At 48.1% G+C, this 19923-nt stretch overlaps 1 protein-coding gene across 1 annotated transcript in view; it reads left to right on the top strand.

Annotated features, from left to right (window-relative positions):
- LOC133344260 (potassium voltage-gated channel subfamily KQT member 5-like) overlaps positions 1-19923 on the top strand; it is a 479339-nt gene that overhangs the window by 433636 nt on the left and 25780 nt on the right. The window contains exons 7-9 of the mRNA XM_061554335.1: positions 463-558; positions 4286-4380; positions 13831-13857. Coding sequence (XP_061410319.1) covers positions 463-558; positions 4286-4380; positions 13831-13857 — 218 coding nt within the window. The remainder of the gene's footprint in view (positions 1-462; positions 559-4285; positions 4381-13830; positions 13858-19923) is intronic.

Here is a 19923-nt window from a genome sequence, read left to right on the forward strand (position 1 = left end):
AGGTCGACTCAGCCTCAAATTAGTACTCGGTGCGGTGTGTAAACATCGCCACCGGTGAGACGAGGGCGGCTGCACGTGCTGTTGGTCACCCCCCCCCCCCCCCCCGTGTGTATTGCCAGCCTTTGCAAGGTGCTCGCAAACAGCACTTGCCCCGACGGTCTGCTCAGGCGACAGGGGAAGAACCTTTGTCGACATGTAAATGTGTGTGGCACGCCGCTAGAAGGGGGCGATGGCCAGCGGGTCAAGAGTAATGATGGAGTGGCAGCCAAGGAAAAGCAACGCATCCGAAAACACGTCCGACGGAGAGACGGAGCGGTGATATCGGCCCGTGTGCCGGGTGAAATGTGACATTGCAGGATCGCGAGAGATGGCGGCAGCTTGGGAAAGCCTTCATCCGGCAGTGGATTGACCGCGACTGCTGATGATGTTTGTGTGTGTGTGTATTTGGTGCCCCCCCCCCAGGGCATTCTGGGCTCAGGATTTGCCCTCAAGGTGCAGGAACAGCACCGGCAGAAGCACTTTGAGAAGCGGCGTAACCCGGCGGCCAGCCTCATCCAGGTACAGAGCAGCACAACACGCGGCACACATTGTACACACAGCACAACACACATTGTACACGCAGCACAACACACATTGTACACACAGCACAACACACATTGTACACACAGCACAACACACATTGTACACACAGCACAACACAGCACACCACATCACACATCGCATACTCACCACGACACAGCATGCACACACATACCACAAGCAATATGTGCAGCACACACACTGAGCAGAAACTGCAGGGCAGCGCACACTGGAGCGTGAATAGCCTGATGCCTCGCCGAGCCAGTTTGCAAACTATTTATTAAACTAAAATATTTGTATTTTGCCAGGTAAGACCCACTGAGCTATGTAACGCATTTTCTGAAGCGACCTGGCCACAAATGATAGCTCAACGAAGTGGCTTATTACGCGGAAATGTGTAGCAGCCAAATATACTCTAAACGCACATTGATTATAAATGTGGAGAGAATAACCCGGGGGACTTAGAGAAAAATCCACGCGGCCACGGAGCGAGAGAGAGATGCAAACTCCAGTAAATACAGCAGGCATCAGGGTCGGGATCGAACCCACGACCTCCTGCATACCAGGCGAAGTAGTTATCTCTTAGCCACCGTGGCAACGGCTACCCAGACTCCGACGGCCACCTGACAGCAGTTGTAGTAGGGTAGAGTCATTAACAGAAATGGAATTCTGTCCGTTGCACGACGGATGTTCAAATGCCCCGTGGCATCATGCTCAACACGGATGGGCCCTCCCTTGTCTGTCATCATCAACATTTCAAAATACCCGCAGCGGCCACACGAGACGATATTATTTCTCGTTCCACCACCAGACGTGGACAAATACACCACCAGTTGTCAACATTTTTCTGACTTTTCAACACTCACTTTTTTTGCTCAAAAAAACTCATCGAATCGGCATATTTGCAAACCACGTTGCAACTGGATTTTATTGACTCTTTCAGGTGCTGTGGATGGTTATATAAAAAAAAATTACATCATACCAATATGGCGATACAAACCCTAAAAGCAAGGAATTATGAATAATAAACAAATGTTCTCAAAGCCTACATGTCAAATCATTCTCACTGCTCATTATGGGGTTGTTTGGCTCTCCCGTGCGATGGCGCTGATGAATGCCGATAGCGCCGTCGCGTCGTTGAACGACGGAGTGATCGTGCCGCGCAGAGTTCGACAACACTGGTCAACACACTTTTTCTGGCATAAGGAATTCCAACGGTTTTAAGATAATTTGGGGGAGCTGATTCCAAATCTGGCATCAGTTTTTGTCTATCACATCAGGTTTTTGAGATATCAAATAATGCATTTTCAATAAAAACTGCAGAAGAAAAATATTAAATAAATGTGGATATCTAAATTAAATGATATTATAAACACACTATCCTAAAAATACAGCACCATATTTTAACACTAAAGCAGTCACTAACTCGCAACAACTTGCAATCATAAGTGACAAGAGTTAATTTCGGGTAAAATCAATGAAAATGGGGTATGCCGATAGCATAAAAATGAGATGTGATAGAGCAAATCTTAGATCAGATTTGGAATCAGCACCCTGAAATTAGTCTAAAACAGCTGCAAAAGTCCAGGCCAGAAAAAAATGTTTTTGTTGTTGTTGACCAGTGTAATCACCCCGCGCTCACTTGCCTCGCACGGCGCTCGCTCCCAGCGCTCGGAACGCGATGAATTTTTTACGAGGCGCCGCATCTCAAACCAAAAAAACAACAACAAAGATCCCCCGAGTAGGCTCAACAGACTGTTGGGGCAAGTGCTGTTGGGGCAGCACGCTAACCGCTACACTACCGCTCCCCACTACAAACACGCACACAACAACAACAACCGCCATTCGCCACTAAGTGGCGGTGACGTCACCACGACGCTTGTGCCAGGCTATGTGCACCTTGAGGCAACGTGAAGTGTCGAACGCCCGCTGGCAGGAGGTCACGGGGCTGACCCAAGGCCACAGGTCGACTGCCTGAGACGACTGGCTGATGCACCACCTGTGCCCCCTACTGTGCCAACTTGCTGTGCTTTAGCCACCCGGCGCTCCGTTCGTTGTTGTGAGCGTCGCTCCTCCGCCCTCCGTTGTTGTTGGAGGGCGACTGCCTCCAACTGCCCAGTAGTGTCCTTCACGAGCCTCCTCTACAGAGGCCGATCATGACACCGCTGGTACCAGTCATCGGCAAGTCCACTCATCTCTACATCCTCCTGTACCACATCACTCCATCTCTTCTCTCTCCCGTGCCTCGCCCGTTTAGCCCCCTCAATCCGGCCAAACAAAACCTGTTTAGGCATGCGGTGGCTGGGCATGCGGGCTACATGACCCAGCCAACGCAGCCTTGCCTGCCGGAGGAGCTCACCGATGGGACTTTGTCCAGATCTTTCAAGGATTTGTGAGCTCCTCACACAATCCATTCTGGTTAAACCCAGGATGGATCATAGGCAGGCAAGCCTAAATGTTTCTAATCGGCAAAAATGTTCATTTGGGGGGTCCACGTTTCGCAAGCATAGAGAAGGGAAGGAATGATTGTGGCCGAGAAGACCTGAAGCTTCGTGCGGAGCGACAGACTAGGTAGCTTCCACACAGTGTTATGCAACCGATGAAAAGATAATGCCGCTCGACTGATTCGGAGTGAGACCTCTGCTGTTAAACTAGAGCCGGTCATGAGCACACTGCCCAGGTATGGAAAACTCTCCACTCTCTCCACAACTGCACTATCACCAATTGGGAGTTGTGGGCCTGGAGTGTCCGATGGTACAAAATACCCAGGCAGGTGCTTAGTTTTGGTGGGGCTGATGGTAAGGCCACACCTCTTAGTGGCAAGCAACAGGTTCAGCAGCAGCGCCTCCAACTCCTCCTCTGAGTGAGCAGGAATTACCAGATCATCGCCATACATAACGTGGTTGAGCAATAGGGAGCCAACCCTTGCCCGCACCCGGGCATCGATCAGCCTCCCATTGTATCTGTACCAGATGGAAATTCCTCCGGTACAGCTATTGAAGGTTTCACGAACTACGTGGTCGAAATAGATGTTAAATAATGTGGGAGCCAGGGGACATCCCTGTCGCACCCCAAGGTGTACAGGGAATGGATCCGACTTCTGGCTACATAGTTTTACCCGGGCCCGCTCACCATCATGAAAGTCCTTAATGATCGTGAGCAGAGAGTCAGGGACTTCGAAAGCACGAAGAACAACCCAGAGCCCAGGCCTACTGATGGTATCATAGGCCAGGTCAATAAAGCAGAGATGTAGGTCTTGTTGGAATTCCCTACACCTCTGCTGTTGCAGACGGACAGAGAATATGCCATCTGTGCAGGACCGCCCTTTCCTGAAACCGCATTGGGGCTCCGCAAGCCTCTCCTCAGCATGCCTAGCAAGGCGATGTTGAATAATCCTTGCCAGGACCTTTCCCGGAACACTCAGGGGTCGGATGCCCCTGTAGTTGTTACAGTCTGTGCGGTCCCCCTTCTTAAAGAGGTGGACCACCAGAGCATCCTTCCAATCCTGCGGAACCCGTCCAATGGTCCAGACTGTTGTTATGATGTCATGTAGGGCAAGTCTGTGCACAAACGCCACCCTCCACACACACGTGCACACACGCATGCACACACACACATGCACACGCGCACGCACGCGCACATGTCGCCACCGTGTTCACCTCCCCTGTTTGTCTCCCTCACCCCTTGGCCCGGACCCCTCCTGCAGTGCATGTGGCGCTTCTATGCGGCCGACGAGCACTCCCTCTCCGTGGCCACTTGGAAGCCCTACCTGAAAGCGCTGCACTGCTGCAGCCCCTTGAAGTGAGTGAGCCCCCACCCCATCTCTCTCTCTGCACCCCCCCCCCCCATCTCTCTCTCTGCACCCCCCCCTCCCCGCCCGTGATCTGTGGCTCGCCCGCACGCCTGCGAAGGCGACGATGCGAGCACTTCACAGGCATGTTGAGTGCTGCTCCGGGATTCCGCGCGGAGAAGTAGAGCGAGGGGCCCTCTCTTATTCCTTCGCAGCAAAGAACAGAGCGACGCGCGCGGAATGAACGCCGACATTGTTTGCGATGAGACCTACGGAGGGGGAGGGTGGGGGGGGGTGTTTTTCGAGTGATGTTCCTTTTCTTTTTTTTGTAAACCGCGTGAGAGGCCATGCAGACGTGTTCAGAGTGGAGTAGCTGGCACGTGACCCGCAGCCCACGGCGAGAGGTTTACTGGGTGTGTTGTGCCGGGTCTGGAAATGTATTCACGAAACTAAGCCGCGGAGATTGCATATTGTGCGAGATGGAGTCACAGAGTATGTACGCGTGTACGTGCGGGTGTGTACATGATGGGTGCTCGCTAACAGCACTTGCTCCAGCAGTCTTTTAAGGCTGTGCGGGGGATCTTTGTCTTTGTACGTTATGCGGAGCGGAAGAGGAGCTGTGAGCGCGCTGCGCTACGAATTCCGGCCACTCGAGTTCGATTCCTGCTCATGGCCAACCCCACTGACGATTATAACTATCTTTACCGCTCCTGGGCCTCTCCTAGGTCGACTCAGCCTCAAATGAGTATCGTGGTGCGATGTGCAGACATCGCCACTGGGCAGACGTGTGCGGGTGACGTGGTGCTGGCCCACCCACCCCCTGCGTGTGCTGTGACGGCCTTCGTTCAAGCTGATGAATTCAATCACCCGTGAATTGCTCCGTGACAATTGGAAAGCTGCTGCGCGCTGCAGGCAAAATAAACCTCAGCGCGCGTCGTAATTTGGAACCTGATTTGTTTTAAAAAAATAACACCCGATATGAAAAAGGGTATGAAATGGCGTAAGAAAACATAATAAAAATATGAAACAGGAGCTTCATGTCATAAGGAGAACCCCACCAGAGTTGCGTCATGCACAAGGTTCCTAACCTTTGCGGAGTGATTTATTTTCACCAGGCTCAGAGGCTTTGATATATTTACTGGCGTGGGTTTTTCTTCTTATCCTTTTTTCTGCTTACACAGACGCTAATGTGATGCCACAAAGAGGTTAGGATTCGTGGTGGTGCCCAAGGAATGTTCATCACGGAACGAGTCGCACACCGCAACACTTTCATTTCTATTCAGTGAAAATATGTTCAGGAGCGAATCATGACTCGTATTAACGACGTCCGTCTCGCCTCCGTGGTGGTATTGGCGTGTTCACGGTGGCACGAAAACAGGTAGACGTGTATTGACTCGATCGAAAAATATGTTTTATTAACTTTTTTTTTTACTTTACTCCCAGAGCCTTTACACCATTGGTACCTCATTTGCCAGTAAATATGATCATTGGGTTTTTACCCTTTTATCTGGCAACAAAACTGACACCTTTTGTGTTACCTTTTTATCTGGCAACAAAACTGACACCTTTTGTGTCAGTTTTGTTGCCAGATAAAAGGGTAAAAAACCAACTATCATATTTTTTTTTACTGGCAAATGAGGTACCAATGGGGTAAATGCTTACCCCGAGCTCTCATACTCTGATGGTGCATTGTCTTTGAGTTGTGCGCCTTTTGGCGTCATCTGGTCCAACCCATGTGAGACTCGGCTCTAAGGAAATCTGTCTCGGGTGTGGACCAATCAACTTCAAGGACAGTGCATACATTATCAGAGTTATGTTTTTTGTTTGCATTATGACTGCAGGTATTGTGGTCAATGCAAACATGACTCCTCGTAAAAAAGGTGTCAGTTTTGTTGCCAGATAAAAGAGTAAAAAAACGATTATCATCCCAGAGCCTTGCTAAGGGATCATGAGACCACGATAAGCCCTCGAGTTGTAATTCTCTACGTGCCCCCGTGTCGTGGGGCCGCCTCACGTTCATGCTGGTGGTGCACCGCGGGGGGAGATGGTCGCTTCGTCACTCTGTGACCGATCTCACGAAAGAAATGGAGCAGCGACTACAAAGAATACGAAGCGAACCAAGAACGCTCGAGCCAGCATCGTGGAAATCATTCCAAAACAATTTAAGGGTCCTTCATTCTAGATCTGAAGTTTTCGTGACTGCACGGATTCATACTCTTTGGTTTTTTCGGTAAAGTCACGTAGGTAAAAAAATGAATAAATGAACTAAAACAACTAAATTAAATCACGACGTTTCGGAGGCAACACAAGCTTCCGTCTTCAGGTGGAACCGTTACAGCCAAAATCACAACGGTACCCCCTGAAGACGGAAGCTTGTGTTGCCTCCGAAACGTCGTGATTTAATTGAGTTGTTATTTCATTTATTTATTTTTTTACCTACGTGACTTTACCGGAAAAAAAAAACAAAGCGTATAATTTAAGGGTCGTTCGCGCACGATCAACGTTTGTTCAAAGTGAGCGCAGAATAGCGTTTTTTCCCCCCGTCTCCTCTCCCTCGAAGAAACATTTAATGAACAGTTGATTTCTAAAAGAGAGAACTTTAGACAACGTTTTAATGAGCGATTGAAAAAAGTGTACGTGACACTTCACCGTTGTACCCTGCGGTAAACGATTTGTACTCTCATGGCACTGCTTGGTAATAGTGTACGATCACTTACATTGGAATAATAACAATCCATCCAAAAACATCACAATTGGGATGTAATTTTTGGTAAATATCATTTTCACACACAAAATACAGAAAAAAATATATCCAACGTTCTCAGAGTTGCGAGAATTTCCCCAAAAAAAGAAACAATTACCGCAATAAAAAGTAAAACTAATATGTAAACTATTAATTTACACTGAAATATTTTGTATTTCTTCCTCATCATGCGAAGTTGAATGCGTGGAGGAAAGTCCGACTTTCGTTGTCAAAATGCACAATGGCGTGATGCTGCACTGAGGGCCCACTTTGATCACAGATGCAATCACACCACACTGGGTCACCGCGGTCATGCGTCGGGACGAGACGGTCGAACCAACTTCAATCTCGGCCCAATCAGCGTTCTTGTCAGCTCGGCCAACAGGACAATGGCGAGCCATTCGCATACGATTCTTGATGCAATGGCGCTGGCTGACCGTGAGATAGGCCTATTTTGTTTTCAATCACGAGTCAAAGAAAACCCTATTGACTTGCCACACGAGGAGGTAACGCTTGGATCACAAACGCCATCAGCCAGCGCCACCTGCGCGATGACACCCGCTAAATGTCCAGCGCAGCAGCATTGGGACCCATCGCACCTCCGATTAGCACGGTTGGCTACGTACGGTGCGAAAGAAGTTCAACGTGCGTACAGCAGCAATCCGAATCGGGCTGACCTGTGCCCCAATTGCACGGCTTCTCCGCTCCCATTGCACTCCCACTCCTTACTCGGCTACCGCCCCGCTGCTTGGCTTAACAAGTCTACTGGTGGATAATGCAGGAACACATTCTGTGTGAGCACTCCCTCGAGCAGTAACGAACAGTGGATGTAAGGCTGTGAATTCAATACGAGTACCACAACAATGCTAGCACAGTGAAATTTTACCAGAAATGTGCCCTCTCTTTACGACCCCAAACTTCAATGTCCGTAATGTGTGATCATCGAGAAAGCAAGGGAGGTGAGGGTGTCGGTGGCTGGGCTTGTGTTGAATGAAGATGCAATGAGACGGGCTACGGAGATGCCACAAGCGCAGGGCAGAAGGAGCAGAGTGAGACCGACAGTGAGATGGAAGGATGCAGTGGAACGAGATACGAGGAAAGCAGTGGATGAGGTGGAGGATATAAAAACACCGAGAGGGCAAATGCGATCAGCCGAGCCCCTGCCGCACTGGAGGGTGGGGGACCCCTGGCTTCGAAAAAGAAGAAGAATATTGTCATCACAACCACTCGTGAAGCTCGTGATAACCGACTCCTCTCGAAATTCCCACCACTTGCTCAGCACCACCAATGAAGATGAGCACGAGGTCCCCCCCCTGCTTGTGCTAGCTTGTTCGTGCCACAAAATCGTAAACACGCCAGTGCAATTTGGCAAGGGTGTTGCTATTCAAAACTGGTGGTTGCGTAACAGCGATTTAATTCATTCCCCAGACAGACCATGCGATTAGAATATATGCAGATGACAGGGTTTCTGAGACCTGACCATCTGTAGATGTCTGGCCATAATGAATACTAACCGTTCCCTGAAGATATCAGCCTGAGACGATGCTAATGAGGTTTCTCCCATGCAGTAATAACATTTCAATCTGTTGGGGAGCGGTTGCGCGGTGGTTCGTCCGCAGCGCTGCAAACCCGGCGACCCAAGTTAAATTCCCGCTCGTGGTCAACAACAGTGGTGAATATTTGAGCCGGACCAGGACCCTCCCCTAGGTCCACTCGGCCTTAAATGAGTACTTGGTGCGGTGTGTAAACACCCAGTACTGTGGGAGACAACGGCGGTGAGGCGTGGTGTTTGGTGCCGTCCCAAGTCTTCATAGGATGCTTCCTCGTTGCTCCAACAACAAATTCTCAACACGCCGAGACACGCGGTCATTAGATGTGAAAGCAAACGAGCGACTCGGTGAGCTCGCGAGCAGTGCGCTGCCCCCCTCCTCGCTGAGTACCTTGGCTGACATCCCGGCAACTGCGGCGCATGACTAAACTGGCTTCTCTTTGGCAAATCGTTTTTCTAGCATAAGACTAAAAGAACGGCAGAAAAATAATGAATAGCTCGCAAGCACACAACTGTCGGCAGTTGTGGAACATACAGGGTGCTGCAAAGAAATGTTAACGCTTATATGGGACTATCGTTTTCAATGGAAAAAGAACGGATAATACACTGTAACATCATTGGAGCCTCATTTGCCAGTAGCAAAATATGATAATAGGGTTTTCTACCCTTTTATCTGGCAACAAAACTGACACATTTATTAACAAGGAGTCATGCTTGCATTGATCACAATACCTGCAGTCGGAATGCAAAAAAAGCATAACTCTGATAATGTATGCACTGTCCTTGCAATTGATTGGTCCACACCCGAGACAGCTTTCCTTAGAGCCTAGTCTCACATGGTGTTTCAAGGACAGTGCATGCATTATCAGAGTTATGTTTTTTGTTTGCATTCCGACTGCAGGTATTGTGGTCAATGCAAACATGACTCCTTGTTAATAAAGGTGTCAGTTTTGTTGCCAGATAAAAGGGTAGAAAACCAATTAACACTGTAACATGATAACAAATATCATGTTAATATCTTCAAAAGTCAAAGAGTCTCCACTTGTTTGCCATCGTTGTCAACACGTGGCCTGGAATCTTCTCCAGGTGGTCTCTAGAGCCCGGAGGCGCATCTCTCGTGGTATTGTTGCAAATTCTCAGAAGTGTTAACATTTTCAAAGCACCCTGTACTTCCCAACAAAGACATTCAATTGATTTTGAAGACGTTGATGGGTTGTGTGAAACTAATTATGACTGAACAAGACGAATCAGAGAATCTATTGAAATTGAGAGAAATTACAAACTAGTTTCACCTTTCTGACAACTACAGCCTTGGTACTTCTTGCAAGTGTATTATTAAGTACCCTTCCAATTGTATGCCGTGTCAAGGCATAGATATACTCATTGACTGTGATTTACCCATCTGTTCCAGACTAACATAATCCATTGTTATGTGATTGCAACAAACCCCGACTCTGCTCTCCGCACCTGAATGGCTCACAGTGGTGACGTCGTCTTGCTCGATGATTTCAGACCGGAAACACGTAGATCTCTTCACAATTCTGGTGAAGCTGGTCGTTGTAATCACCAGCGAAACGTCCTTAACTCAAATTGTAACTGTTGTGGATTTACTCTCCGACACACCGGTGGACTGGAGTAGAATATAATTGGAACTTTTGTTTACGTGACAAACATTACTGATTGGCTGTGTTGGGTGGTGGTGAGTTTACGCGATCGTGCCAAAACAAAGCTTTATTCTGAATAATATTGGTCGCGAAAGCCACCGCACAAACCAAACCCTGCGCAAATCGAGGGAAACAAATAGTACAAATGTGAACTATATGGTTGAAGGTAGAGAAATCTTTCATAATTTTCTACTTCATTACATTGTTGATTGCCACCTAAAGCGTCCATTGTTCTGTTTCGAATGGTCTGCGTGAACGTGTTATATATTTGTGATAGGAATGGCTGAGATACATCAAGGCTGTCTTCAGACTGCCCGGTCAATAGCTGGCTCGGTTTTGTAACAAAGCCATCGTGAATCCCTCCTTTGGCAAAGGGGAGGACTGGGGGGGAGAATAATTATTCGTGAAAAATTATATAACTAAATAAAACATCCACGTAAATACGGCGTGACGGGCATCACGTCTTGATGCAAGCCAACGCTGCAGCAGATGCATCTGAATGGTAGTGATTGTAATGTTCACTCGAACGAGCAACGCGTCACTTGGACGGGCTGAAGTAAAGTGTCAGATGCCACAGTTTGTCACGATCTTCACGCCGCGAATGTTCTTGGGAAGAATTTCACTGGACCATGCTGTGAAATGCCAAAGCCAAAACATGGCTTTGGTGAAAGTAGCAAAGCAATATGAAATATGAAAAATTTTGACGACACAAAAAGCATTTTTTTTATTCAACACAAATTCCGGAAATAAACAGAATTCGTGGGGATTATTTGCGGAAATTTTGGTAAAATTTAGATATGTGCCGCGCTGGTAATCATTTATATTGGGTGCAGCAGGAACAATATTTCCTTTGGTGAGCTCTTCCCTTTCATCATTCAAGCCCTGTGCGTCGTAATTTACTTGGAAATGCCCAAGGTCAGAAGTCCGGCGTTCACGCGATGATCTTCCTGAAATCCCACGGTCACTCCCGCTCACATCATTCTATACCTTCAAGGGAGCCCTAAAAACCTGCACGTTCCTCGAGACGACCTTTTTTCTTTAAACTTCTCAGTTATTTTAGCTCATCTCGTCCTATCATCTCAACATCAAATTAGGCTATTTGGCCAAAGGGAATATTCTGGCAGAGCTTGACACTGCTGACTTTCCACCATGATGAGACATTTAATAAGGACCCCTTTCCTGTAAGCTCTATATTTTTTAAGCATTAATAGCAGAAACAATTCACACCTTGAACTATATTCAGAAAATATTACCAAAATGACTCGCGCCTTGGAAAAGGAAAAAAGCAGTGGTGGAAATTCCACATTCTCATGTCCAGGGCTCAGTCGCTCCGAAAGAACACCACTGCTGGCTTTCTGAAAGGTGGTGCAAGTTAACTCCTCTCGGTTACCTATGGGCAGGTTATCCGGGTTATGCAGTTAACGGTGCCTTCAAAAAATGGAGTGTAAATATAAACTAGGGTACTCGGTTTCGCAGCGTGCATTGTACGTGCATTGTACGTGCATTGTACGCACGCTGCTTCTCAGATGAGCTGCTCCCAACTCATACTCTTAGTTCTTTCGGTAAAGTCACGTAGGTAGAAAATGAAATTAAAAATGAATAAAATAAAAAATAAAACATTTATTTTTTATTTAAAAATGTTTTTTTATTTTATTAATTTTAATTAAAATGAAATAAAATTAATAAAATAATAAAATATTTTTTTCTTTTATTCATTTTAATTTCATTTTTTACCTACGTGACTTTACCGAAAGAACTAAGAGTATGAATCCTTGCAGTCACGAAAGCGTCAAATCTAGAATTGCTCCCAACTCGTTTACTCAGAAGCCGATTACTTTCAGGAGCAATACAAACGGACGCCACGCGCTGTGTGTCTTCACATTGTACGTCTCGCTCTCTCTGAGCCGCCGCCTTTCTCAAATACGTCGGCGATCCTGGCCTTCTTCCATTCAGCTCTGTCTGCGATAATTACTCGAACTTTGGATTCTATCATCCCGGTTGCATCCAGTTGGCCAAATGACTATGTACTTAATTCGCTGTCTTCCCTGGCTTCTTGTACCGATCATATTACCATTCAAAACACGTTTTTTTTTCTGAGGTTAAGGCCTGCTGAGCTTGATAGCTATTTTTCTGAAGCGGCCTGGTCACAAGTGATAGCCCAACGAAGTGGCTTATCATGTGGAAATTTACAGCAAACCAAATACTCTAAACGCGTGTTTCTAAATGTGGAGGGGGAAACCGGAGGACCCGGAGATAAATCCACGCGACCACGGGGAGAACATGAAAACTCCAAATATGCAGGCATCAGGGTCGGGATCGAACGAACCCATGACCGCCTGTATACCAGGCGGGGTGGGTAACATCTTGCCACCGTGGCGAGATGCTACGCAAGTAAATACTACATGCCTTGTTTTCGGCTAATTTTGAATAGGCGTTTTCTGTATTACTCGCGGCCAATACGTGGGGTCATCGCGAGGTGCCTCCACTCCATCACTCTGCTCTGAAGGGTCGCTGAGTTGAGCCACCCCCGTTAAGAGTTATTTTCACGGCTCCCTGCCGATAACGGGGTTGGGCATTCTCTCCGCTGTTTACGCTTGCGAGCGACCACACGAGGTCTGAAGTTCACGGCCACATTAAAGCAGACGGGGGTGTTGTTTTGACAACGCTTCGATTTCATTCGCCGAGTGTGTTTATCGGCCTGCGTTGGAATTCCAACTACTGAATTAGCGTGGTGCCAACCTCGTGTCAGTTGGAAGATGCACTTAATTCACGCTCATCAAGTCGTCCGGCCTTCATATTGCGTGAAGGAAATAAATCGGGGCGCATTTTATAAAAGCTGCAAATCAGAGCAAATATTAAACCATGTCCCATCCAATAACCGTGGCCTTTACCACAACAGCCTTCGGGCAAAATAAAGAAATAAACATAGCACTGTCCTCAAGCGGAGAGCATTCTTTCTAAAATATGGGAACATTTGACACTTTATCATGTTGCTTATTTAATTATCTACTCTGCATTAAAGTATTCTGAATTCTTTCTGCTTTAAGTGCGCGCGCGCGTGTGTTGTGTGTGTTTGTGTGTGTTGTGTTTGTGTGTTTGTGTGTGTTGTGTTTGTTGTGTGTACTGTGTGTTTGTGTGTGTGGTGTGTGGTGTGTGTTTGTGTGTGTGGTGTGTGTGTGTTGTGTGTGTGGTGTGTTTGTGTGTGTTTGTGTGTGTTGTGTGTGTGGTGTGTTTGTGTTAGTCTGTGTTGTACGTCGTATGTCTGTACGCGCGTTAAACTTCTTTCGCACCGTACGAAGTGCACGGGTGGAGCCTGTTTTCCCCCAGCTCCGTCTTAGACGTTGCTGGTTGCAGAGGTGGCAACGCTGAGCCGCACACACACAGAGAGAGGTGTGGCCTTCGTCGTGCTGGACTATGGACAGGGGAAGTCTCAATCGGTGCCGATGTAGAAACAATAACACACCGGTGAAGTTGCCCTCTCACTCTTATTTTCCTCTTGTTTTAGGAAAGAACAAGCCGATGCCACTTTAAGGTAAACTGCTGCATTCGCACTCTTGATGTGAACACCCACAGCACGTGTGTGTGTCTTCCTGCGTAGCCTCACACCAGACCGCTCACGCAAAGTGCTGTTGGCACCGCGTCGCGCTCGGGGGACTTTAAACACTGCCACGGGCTACTCACTCACACCTGAGGGGTCGTCCATAAATGACGTCACGCACCTGGGGGGGGTGAGACATTTGTGACGATGTGTGACGAGGGGGGGGGGGTTGAGAAATGTGACGTCACATCAAAATGCGCAACTTTAAATAAATATAGACAACGTTCTACTTAATTAAATAGACGTTTTGATGTTTTCTCCTACAACATTTTCAAAGTACAGCGCCACATTAAATACGCACTACAATGACAACTAGTTTAAAGCGATTTGAAGCATGTTTTATTTTCAAAATGGAAATATGGTTTTTGGCGGGGGGGGGAGGCAGAGCTTTGTGACGTCATATTTGAGGGGGGGGGGTCTGACTTTTTGTGACGCCGTGTAACGATGGGGGGGGGGGGTCAAAAATCGTCCAAAATCGCGTGACGTCATTTATGGACGGCCCCTGAGTCGACCTAGCTGAGGTGCAGAACCAGTTCTGATGCCACACGCCACTCGCACTGCCGCGGCTGGCAATAGAACTCAGGTCAAAGCTCCGTGCGTGAACCGCTGTGCCACTGATCCTCTACACCAGGGGTGGGGAACGTCCGGCCCGCGGGCCGTATGAGGCCCGCGAAATCATTTTTGGTGTGGCCCTGCCAAGGCAATCGCAGGCGGACTCGAAATTCAATAAATCCAGGAGCAAACCTGGACAAGCAGTTGCGAGTAGCAACAGCATCAATACCAGGCTAACATCATCACACGCCTCGCCAAAGAGAAGCAGTTCCTGCCATCACGTTAGGGGTGAGTTCATTAAATGTTTGAGCAAATATAACGGGCTAATTTTTAAGTTGATAACTTTGTATGGCCCGCGAATGATGCTATAAATATCCAAATGGCCCTTGGCAAAAAAAAGGTTCCCCACCCCTGCTCTACACAACAAAGACAAAGATCCCCCAGTATAGCCTTAACAGACTGTAGGGGCAAGAGCTGTTATCAAGCACCTATAAAGGCCGGCACGGGACACGAGGGGGTGGGTGGCCAACACCACGCCCGGCCGCCTTTGTCTCCCAATGGCGATGTTTACACATCGCACCAGCTACTCATTTGAGGTTGAGTCGACCTAGGGGAGGCCCAAGACCGGTTCAGAAAATCGTCACTGGGTGTTTGCGTGAGCGGGAATCGAACCCGCGTCGCCAGGTTCGTAATGCAGCGCGCTAACCGCTACACCACCGCTCCCCTCTACAACAACCGCCATTGTTGTAGAGGGGAACGGTGGTGTAGTGGTTAGCGCGCTGCACACACACAAACACCAGCATGCACACACATAAAATACAAAGATCCCTCATATGGCCTTAATCGACTGTTTGGTCATAATGTTCTGTCACCGAGCACCTATGATAGCCAGCACGAGACACCACGGGAGCGATTGGCCAGCAACACACCCATTGGTCTTCCTATCGGCGATGCGCACACACGCACGCACACGCACGAAGGGCACACACACACACACATTCGCAGGGACACGCAAATAAGTTTCACACATACTGGCACACGCAGGCAGTCTCGCAAACAGACGCGCGCACGCACGCATACACACAAATCCAAACGCGTGCACAGACATACCATCCAAATGCAAGCAAATACACGTAAATCTAAATGCATGCACACACCGCACGCGAATTACACGCGCATGTACGCACAAATCTTGCCAAGAAATGTCACATTCAACGTCGTGCATTTTTCGCGTGTGTCGCGTGGTGCATGGCGCTCATGTCAACGACGCCCGTAGTCCCTCTGCTGTACCGTAACAACAACAGCGGGAGTACGCAAACAAAAGAAAGCATTAAATGAACGTAATGTATCCTGACTGGTTAGGCAAATCACTTCAAAGTACATTCGTCAAAGGAGATCCCATGACGGCTCATAATTAATTAGCGGTGAGATTATGCATCGATTAATCAATTAGCATGGATTCTCATGCTTTCCACACTGCGGGGGGGGGGGGTGAGTGAAATTCAATAACACTACAATTACCTGTCTGACGTCACTCCACATGAGGCCCACCCCCCCCCCTTCATTAATATTCATGAGTGGGGGATTTTCACACGAACGCAGAGGGAGGTCGAGCTGAATGAAATCATTTATAACGCAAATTCGCTTCAAATATGACGTTTCTGTATAGAAAGTGACGGTAACAAAATTAATCTACGCAGCACAGTGCTACATCCGTGCGTGACGTCACTGCAAAAGAGCCCCCCCCCCCACCTTCATTAATATTCATGCCCGCGTGTAAATTTACACTAACGCACAAGAAGGTCGCGCACTCCACATGCCGCACCACTCCCCTCGTTAATAATCATGAGCGGGCTGACGTCACTCCACATGCCGCACCCCTCCCCAATCCAATAACCATTAGCGGGTATCCTCTGGCGTGATTCACAAGAGTAGGCCATTGATTGCCGGCCTCAGGGTGCAAAATGTCACCACAAACTCGATTATTACCCGCAAATAACTTAATTGGGATCACACAGAGAGCACTATACATGTCCGTATGTATTGTTGAACTTCTTTCACACCGTACGTAGCCAACCGTGCTCATCGGACGGGCAAGGGAAGGACAACAAACTAAACACACAAAGCAATTCTAAAGAAATGAGCTTTCAATCGAAATTATTTAAAAGTGCATATAGCTCCAGTGGCTTCCTCATATCGGAAGGAAGAGCGTTCCGGACGGCCACGGAAGCGCATCTGAAAGCGCGCGATGCGGTGACCGCCCGCCGCCTTTGTCAGATGGTTTGCCTAAAGCCGCTAACGCTGCGAGGATAATCGGAGCTGACGTCCCCTACAGGCAGAATATTGCCCCAGGTCTCTCTTGCAAATGAGACTCTCGAGTTCTCACCACCTGGTTACGCTCATGAACTTTACACGTAATGTCTGGAATTGGGCAAGTCCGTATTGACCGTTTTGGACGCAATCGGACACGTTCTGTTCTACGTGGGAAGTTGGTTGGAAGACGGGGGGGGGAGGGGAGGAGGTTCCAGGAGAGCCGGAGATTCGTGGGGAGTGAGTTCCAGAGAGGCGGTGGCGTAGTGGCTGCGAAAGAGCGTCCACCGGATAGTGGCCCACAGAAGGGCGAGGGTTTCGCGAAGGAGGCCAGAGTGGGCCCAACGTAGAGAACGAACTGGGGGGGGGGAGGGGGTTAGGTTGGAGTCGCCCAGGTGAGACGGGGAGGAATACGCTCGAGAAATTTCACAACCCCCTGGGCCTGTGAAAAGCTCAAAAGTCTCTCCACCTTCATCCAAATGCGACGTGGCCTTGTTGACCAAAGTGAAACATCCACACTCAAAACCTCCAGCCGTATCCCTTTACCAGCACTGCATTGAAGATGTTTTTTTTTTCAATTATAAACGACAACGAGCGGAGGGAAGTCATTGCCCAACAGGTGACATTTGAGCAAACACGGTCAAGCGGAAAATTGTATTTCCTATTTTGAGATGCCCGATTTTTTTTCTCCCTGCTGGCAGCCGGCTGATTACGCTCGCCGCGTGATCGTGCGCGGTTATCTGCCTCGGGTCAACGGGGACTACCAAATCTTGTTTAAGGCCATCCCATAATTCCGCACCTACAGCACCGCGCTCTCATTTTCAAACGCTGCAATAGCGTATCAATCACCGAGGCTCCCCTCCTTAATTGCCCCGTTTCAACGTGAAGTTAGGGTGCGCGCACGTTGCACGCAGCGGTACGTGAATGTGACGTGAATGCGGACATGTTCAAATGTCCCCTTTCGGACGCGGGCACCTCATCGCGCCCTTCCGTGCCATGTATTTGCTGCTCCGTGTCTCAGTGCAACTGTAATCCTTGCTAAGCTTTACGTGTTTATAAATAGCCTCGTGTGACGGGTGAATACAGTGACTGTGATATCTGTTATCTCTTACGTTGACGATGCACAGTGTGAGCTGTGTTTTTTTTTATGCATCTCTTACAAATGGCAAATCTCATTGTCAACGCCCTCGTGTTTATAGTATGACCATTTTCATTTGAGTATGGCTGCTTTGATTATAATTGCACCTGGAAAATGCTCTATTATTCGTTGAATGATGGATATTTGTTGTGGTTTTCATTGCATCCAAACCTCAATAGCTACGATCCATACCATACCCGCGTGTCCAATCATTTCCCCGCTTAACTGCGTGTGCTTGTTTCTGGGCACTCCAGTTTCCTCAAAAAACATTCTTCTTACCAGATATCTCAAACAAGACACTTGTAAAAATCTGCCTTGGAGCTCAGAGATTGCTATGTAACTCAAGCGATTCCAATGAAGCGGTAACCCGGTGCTTTCAAAGGTGGGGCTTTGGTGGATGATGCTGAGAACATCTTATGTCAGGGTTGCTGCAAAGGAAGCTTTTGCACAGCTGTACGTCAAGGAGAATAACAACTTTAGGGATGATTAAATAGTATCCTCTCGGATGAGTGAGTTTTGTTCAGTAATTCCGGTCTCTCCGCACGTGTTCAAATACCCAAAATGGATTCACCCCCCACCCCTAAACATCCCATTGCAGGCCAGACGTTGAACAGAGTCCCAATCCTCGGCGAGGCTTTCCCGAATAAATAAATATCACTTTAATAAATCTCCCACGCGACACCGGTTCGTATCGCGTGTTGTTCGGCCCGATGTCCGACGTTTTGCTGCACGGGCTGAAGAAGCTGTCGACACAAACGCTGCCACGGTGTCTAACAACAACAACAACAAGTGGGTCCAACCTGAATGCGCCACGTTGGAGAGAGCCCTAGAGGACGATCGCGAAAAGCATTCGCGGTAAATCGCTTTAGTGTTTATGTGTTTTTATTGAGGGGGGCTCCCCCCCCCCTCACACCCAAGAGAACTACAATCCCTGAGCGATCACAGTACGCCTTGTTTACCCCGCTCACGAGAGTCAGTCTGACGTGTCTACGTGGAGGTAAAGTGTTTGTCCCCTCAAGTCATTTCAAGCATCGGTCTATTAAAACTGCTTGGAGCGGTCTTGATATTCCCATAAAAAAATGTGCCCGTTGAATAATTAGATTTTTAGCTAAACACCACTTTCAAGGATTCACACGAGCAATGAATTACGTACATGCATTTTGTCCACAGCATGCACCGTGTTCAGAGGTACCGCATTCTCCAAATTTGAAGGCACTCTTTTTCTTTCAACTCACTATAACTTTCGTTTAACTCTGGAATTGGCTGCGCATTTTGCATGCTGTTGCGTTCATTACGAAGCCGTTTGCCAACAATGGACGGCAAACAACGACGACGTGAATCTGGACATTTGCACGCAGCAGGTGATGACCACCGGACTTCATAAGACCACACCTTAGCCGACTTGAGTGGTAACCTTTGTCGACGCAAATGTTCCTCGCAGAATTCACCTTCTTCCGTGCCAGACCCCCCGAGCTCACACACTCTCTCTCTCTCCCCTCAAGTCGACTTCGAGCTCCATTAAAAAGCTCCCATCGCATCCTTCCTCACCCCCGCTCACCTCTGTCTGTTATTCTCCGCCAACGTTAGCGGTGTAACTGTTGTTTTAATGGTCGACGTCAAGAGGCCATTGCAGCCAATGTCATTGATGCTATACTATTTTGCCATTGCTTCCTTCCTTCTGCCAGATCCCACAGCAGTTGCGTGGTCAACACCCGACAATCAAGGTCCATTCTGAACACCGCCACCACCATCCGGCTTTAGGTCTTCCCACTGGCGGAGCTAGTGGGGGGAGTGGGGTGGCACGTGCCCCCCCAATGATCCGATAAAAATCCCTAATTTCGATCGGATCATTGGGGTTTATTAATAATAAATCGGCATTTTGCGACCCCCACTGCCACTGTGTAGCATATTATTACGTGCCAGGGACTATGAGATGATAGGACAAGAGTCTGAGTCCATAATTGTCAATAAGTAACGGCAAAGCGGTTATAAGTGACTCA

This window comes from Lethenteron reissneri, chromosome 19 (assembly GCF_015708825.2).
Source record: "Lethenteron reissneri isolate LAM-NWPU_2019-01 chromosome 19, ASM1570882v1, whole genome shotgun sequence".
In the NCBI taxonomy this organism is placed as follows: domain Eukaryota; kingdom Metazoa; phylum Chordata; class Hyperoartia; order Petromyzontiformes; family Petromyzontidae; genus Lethenteron; species Lethenteron reissneri.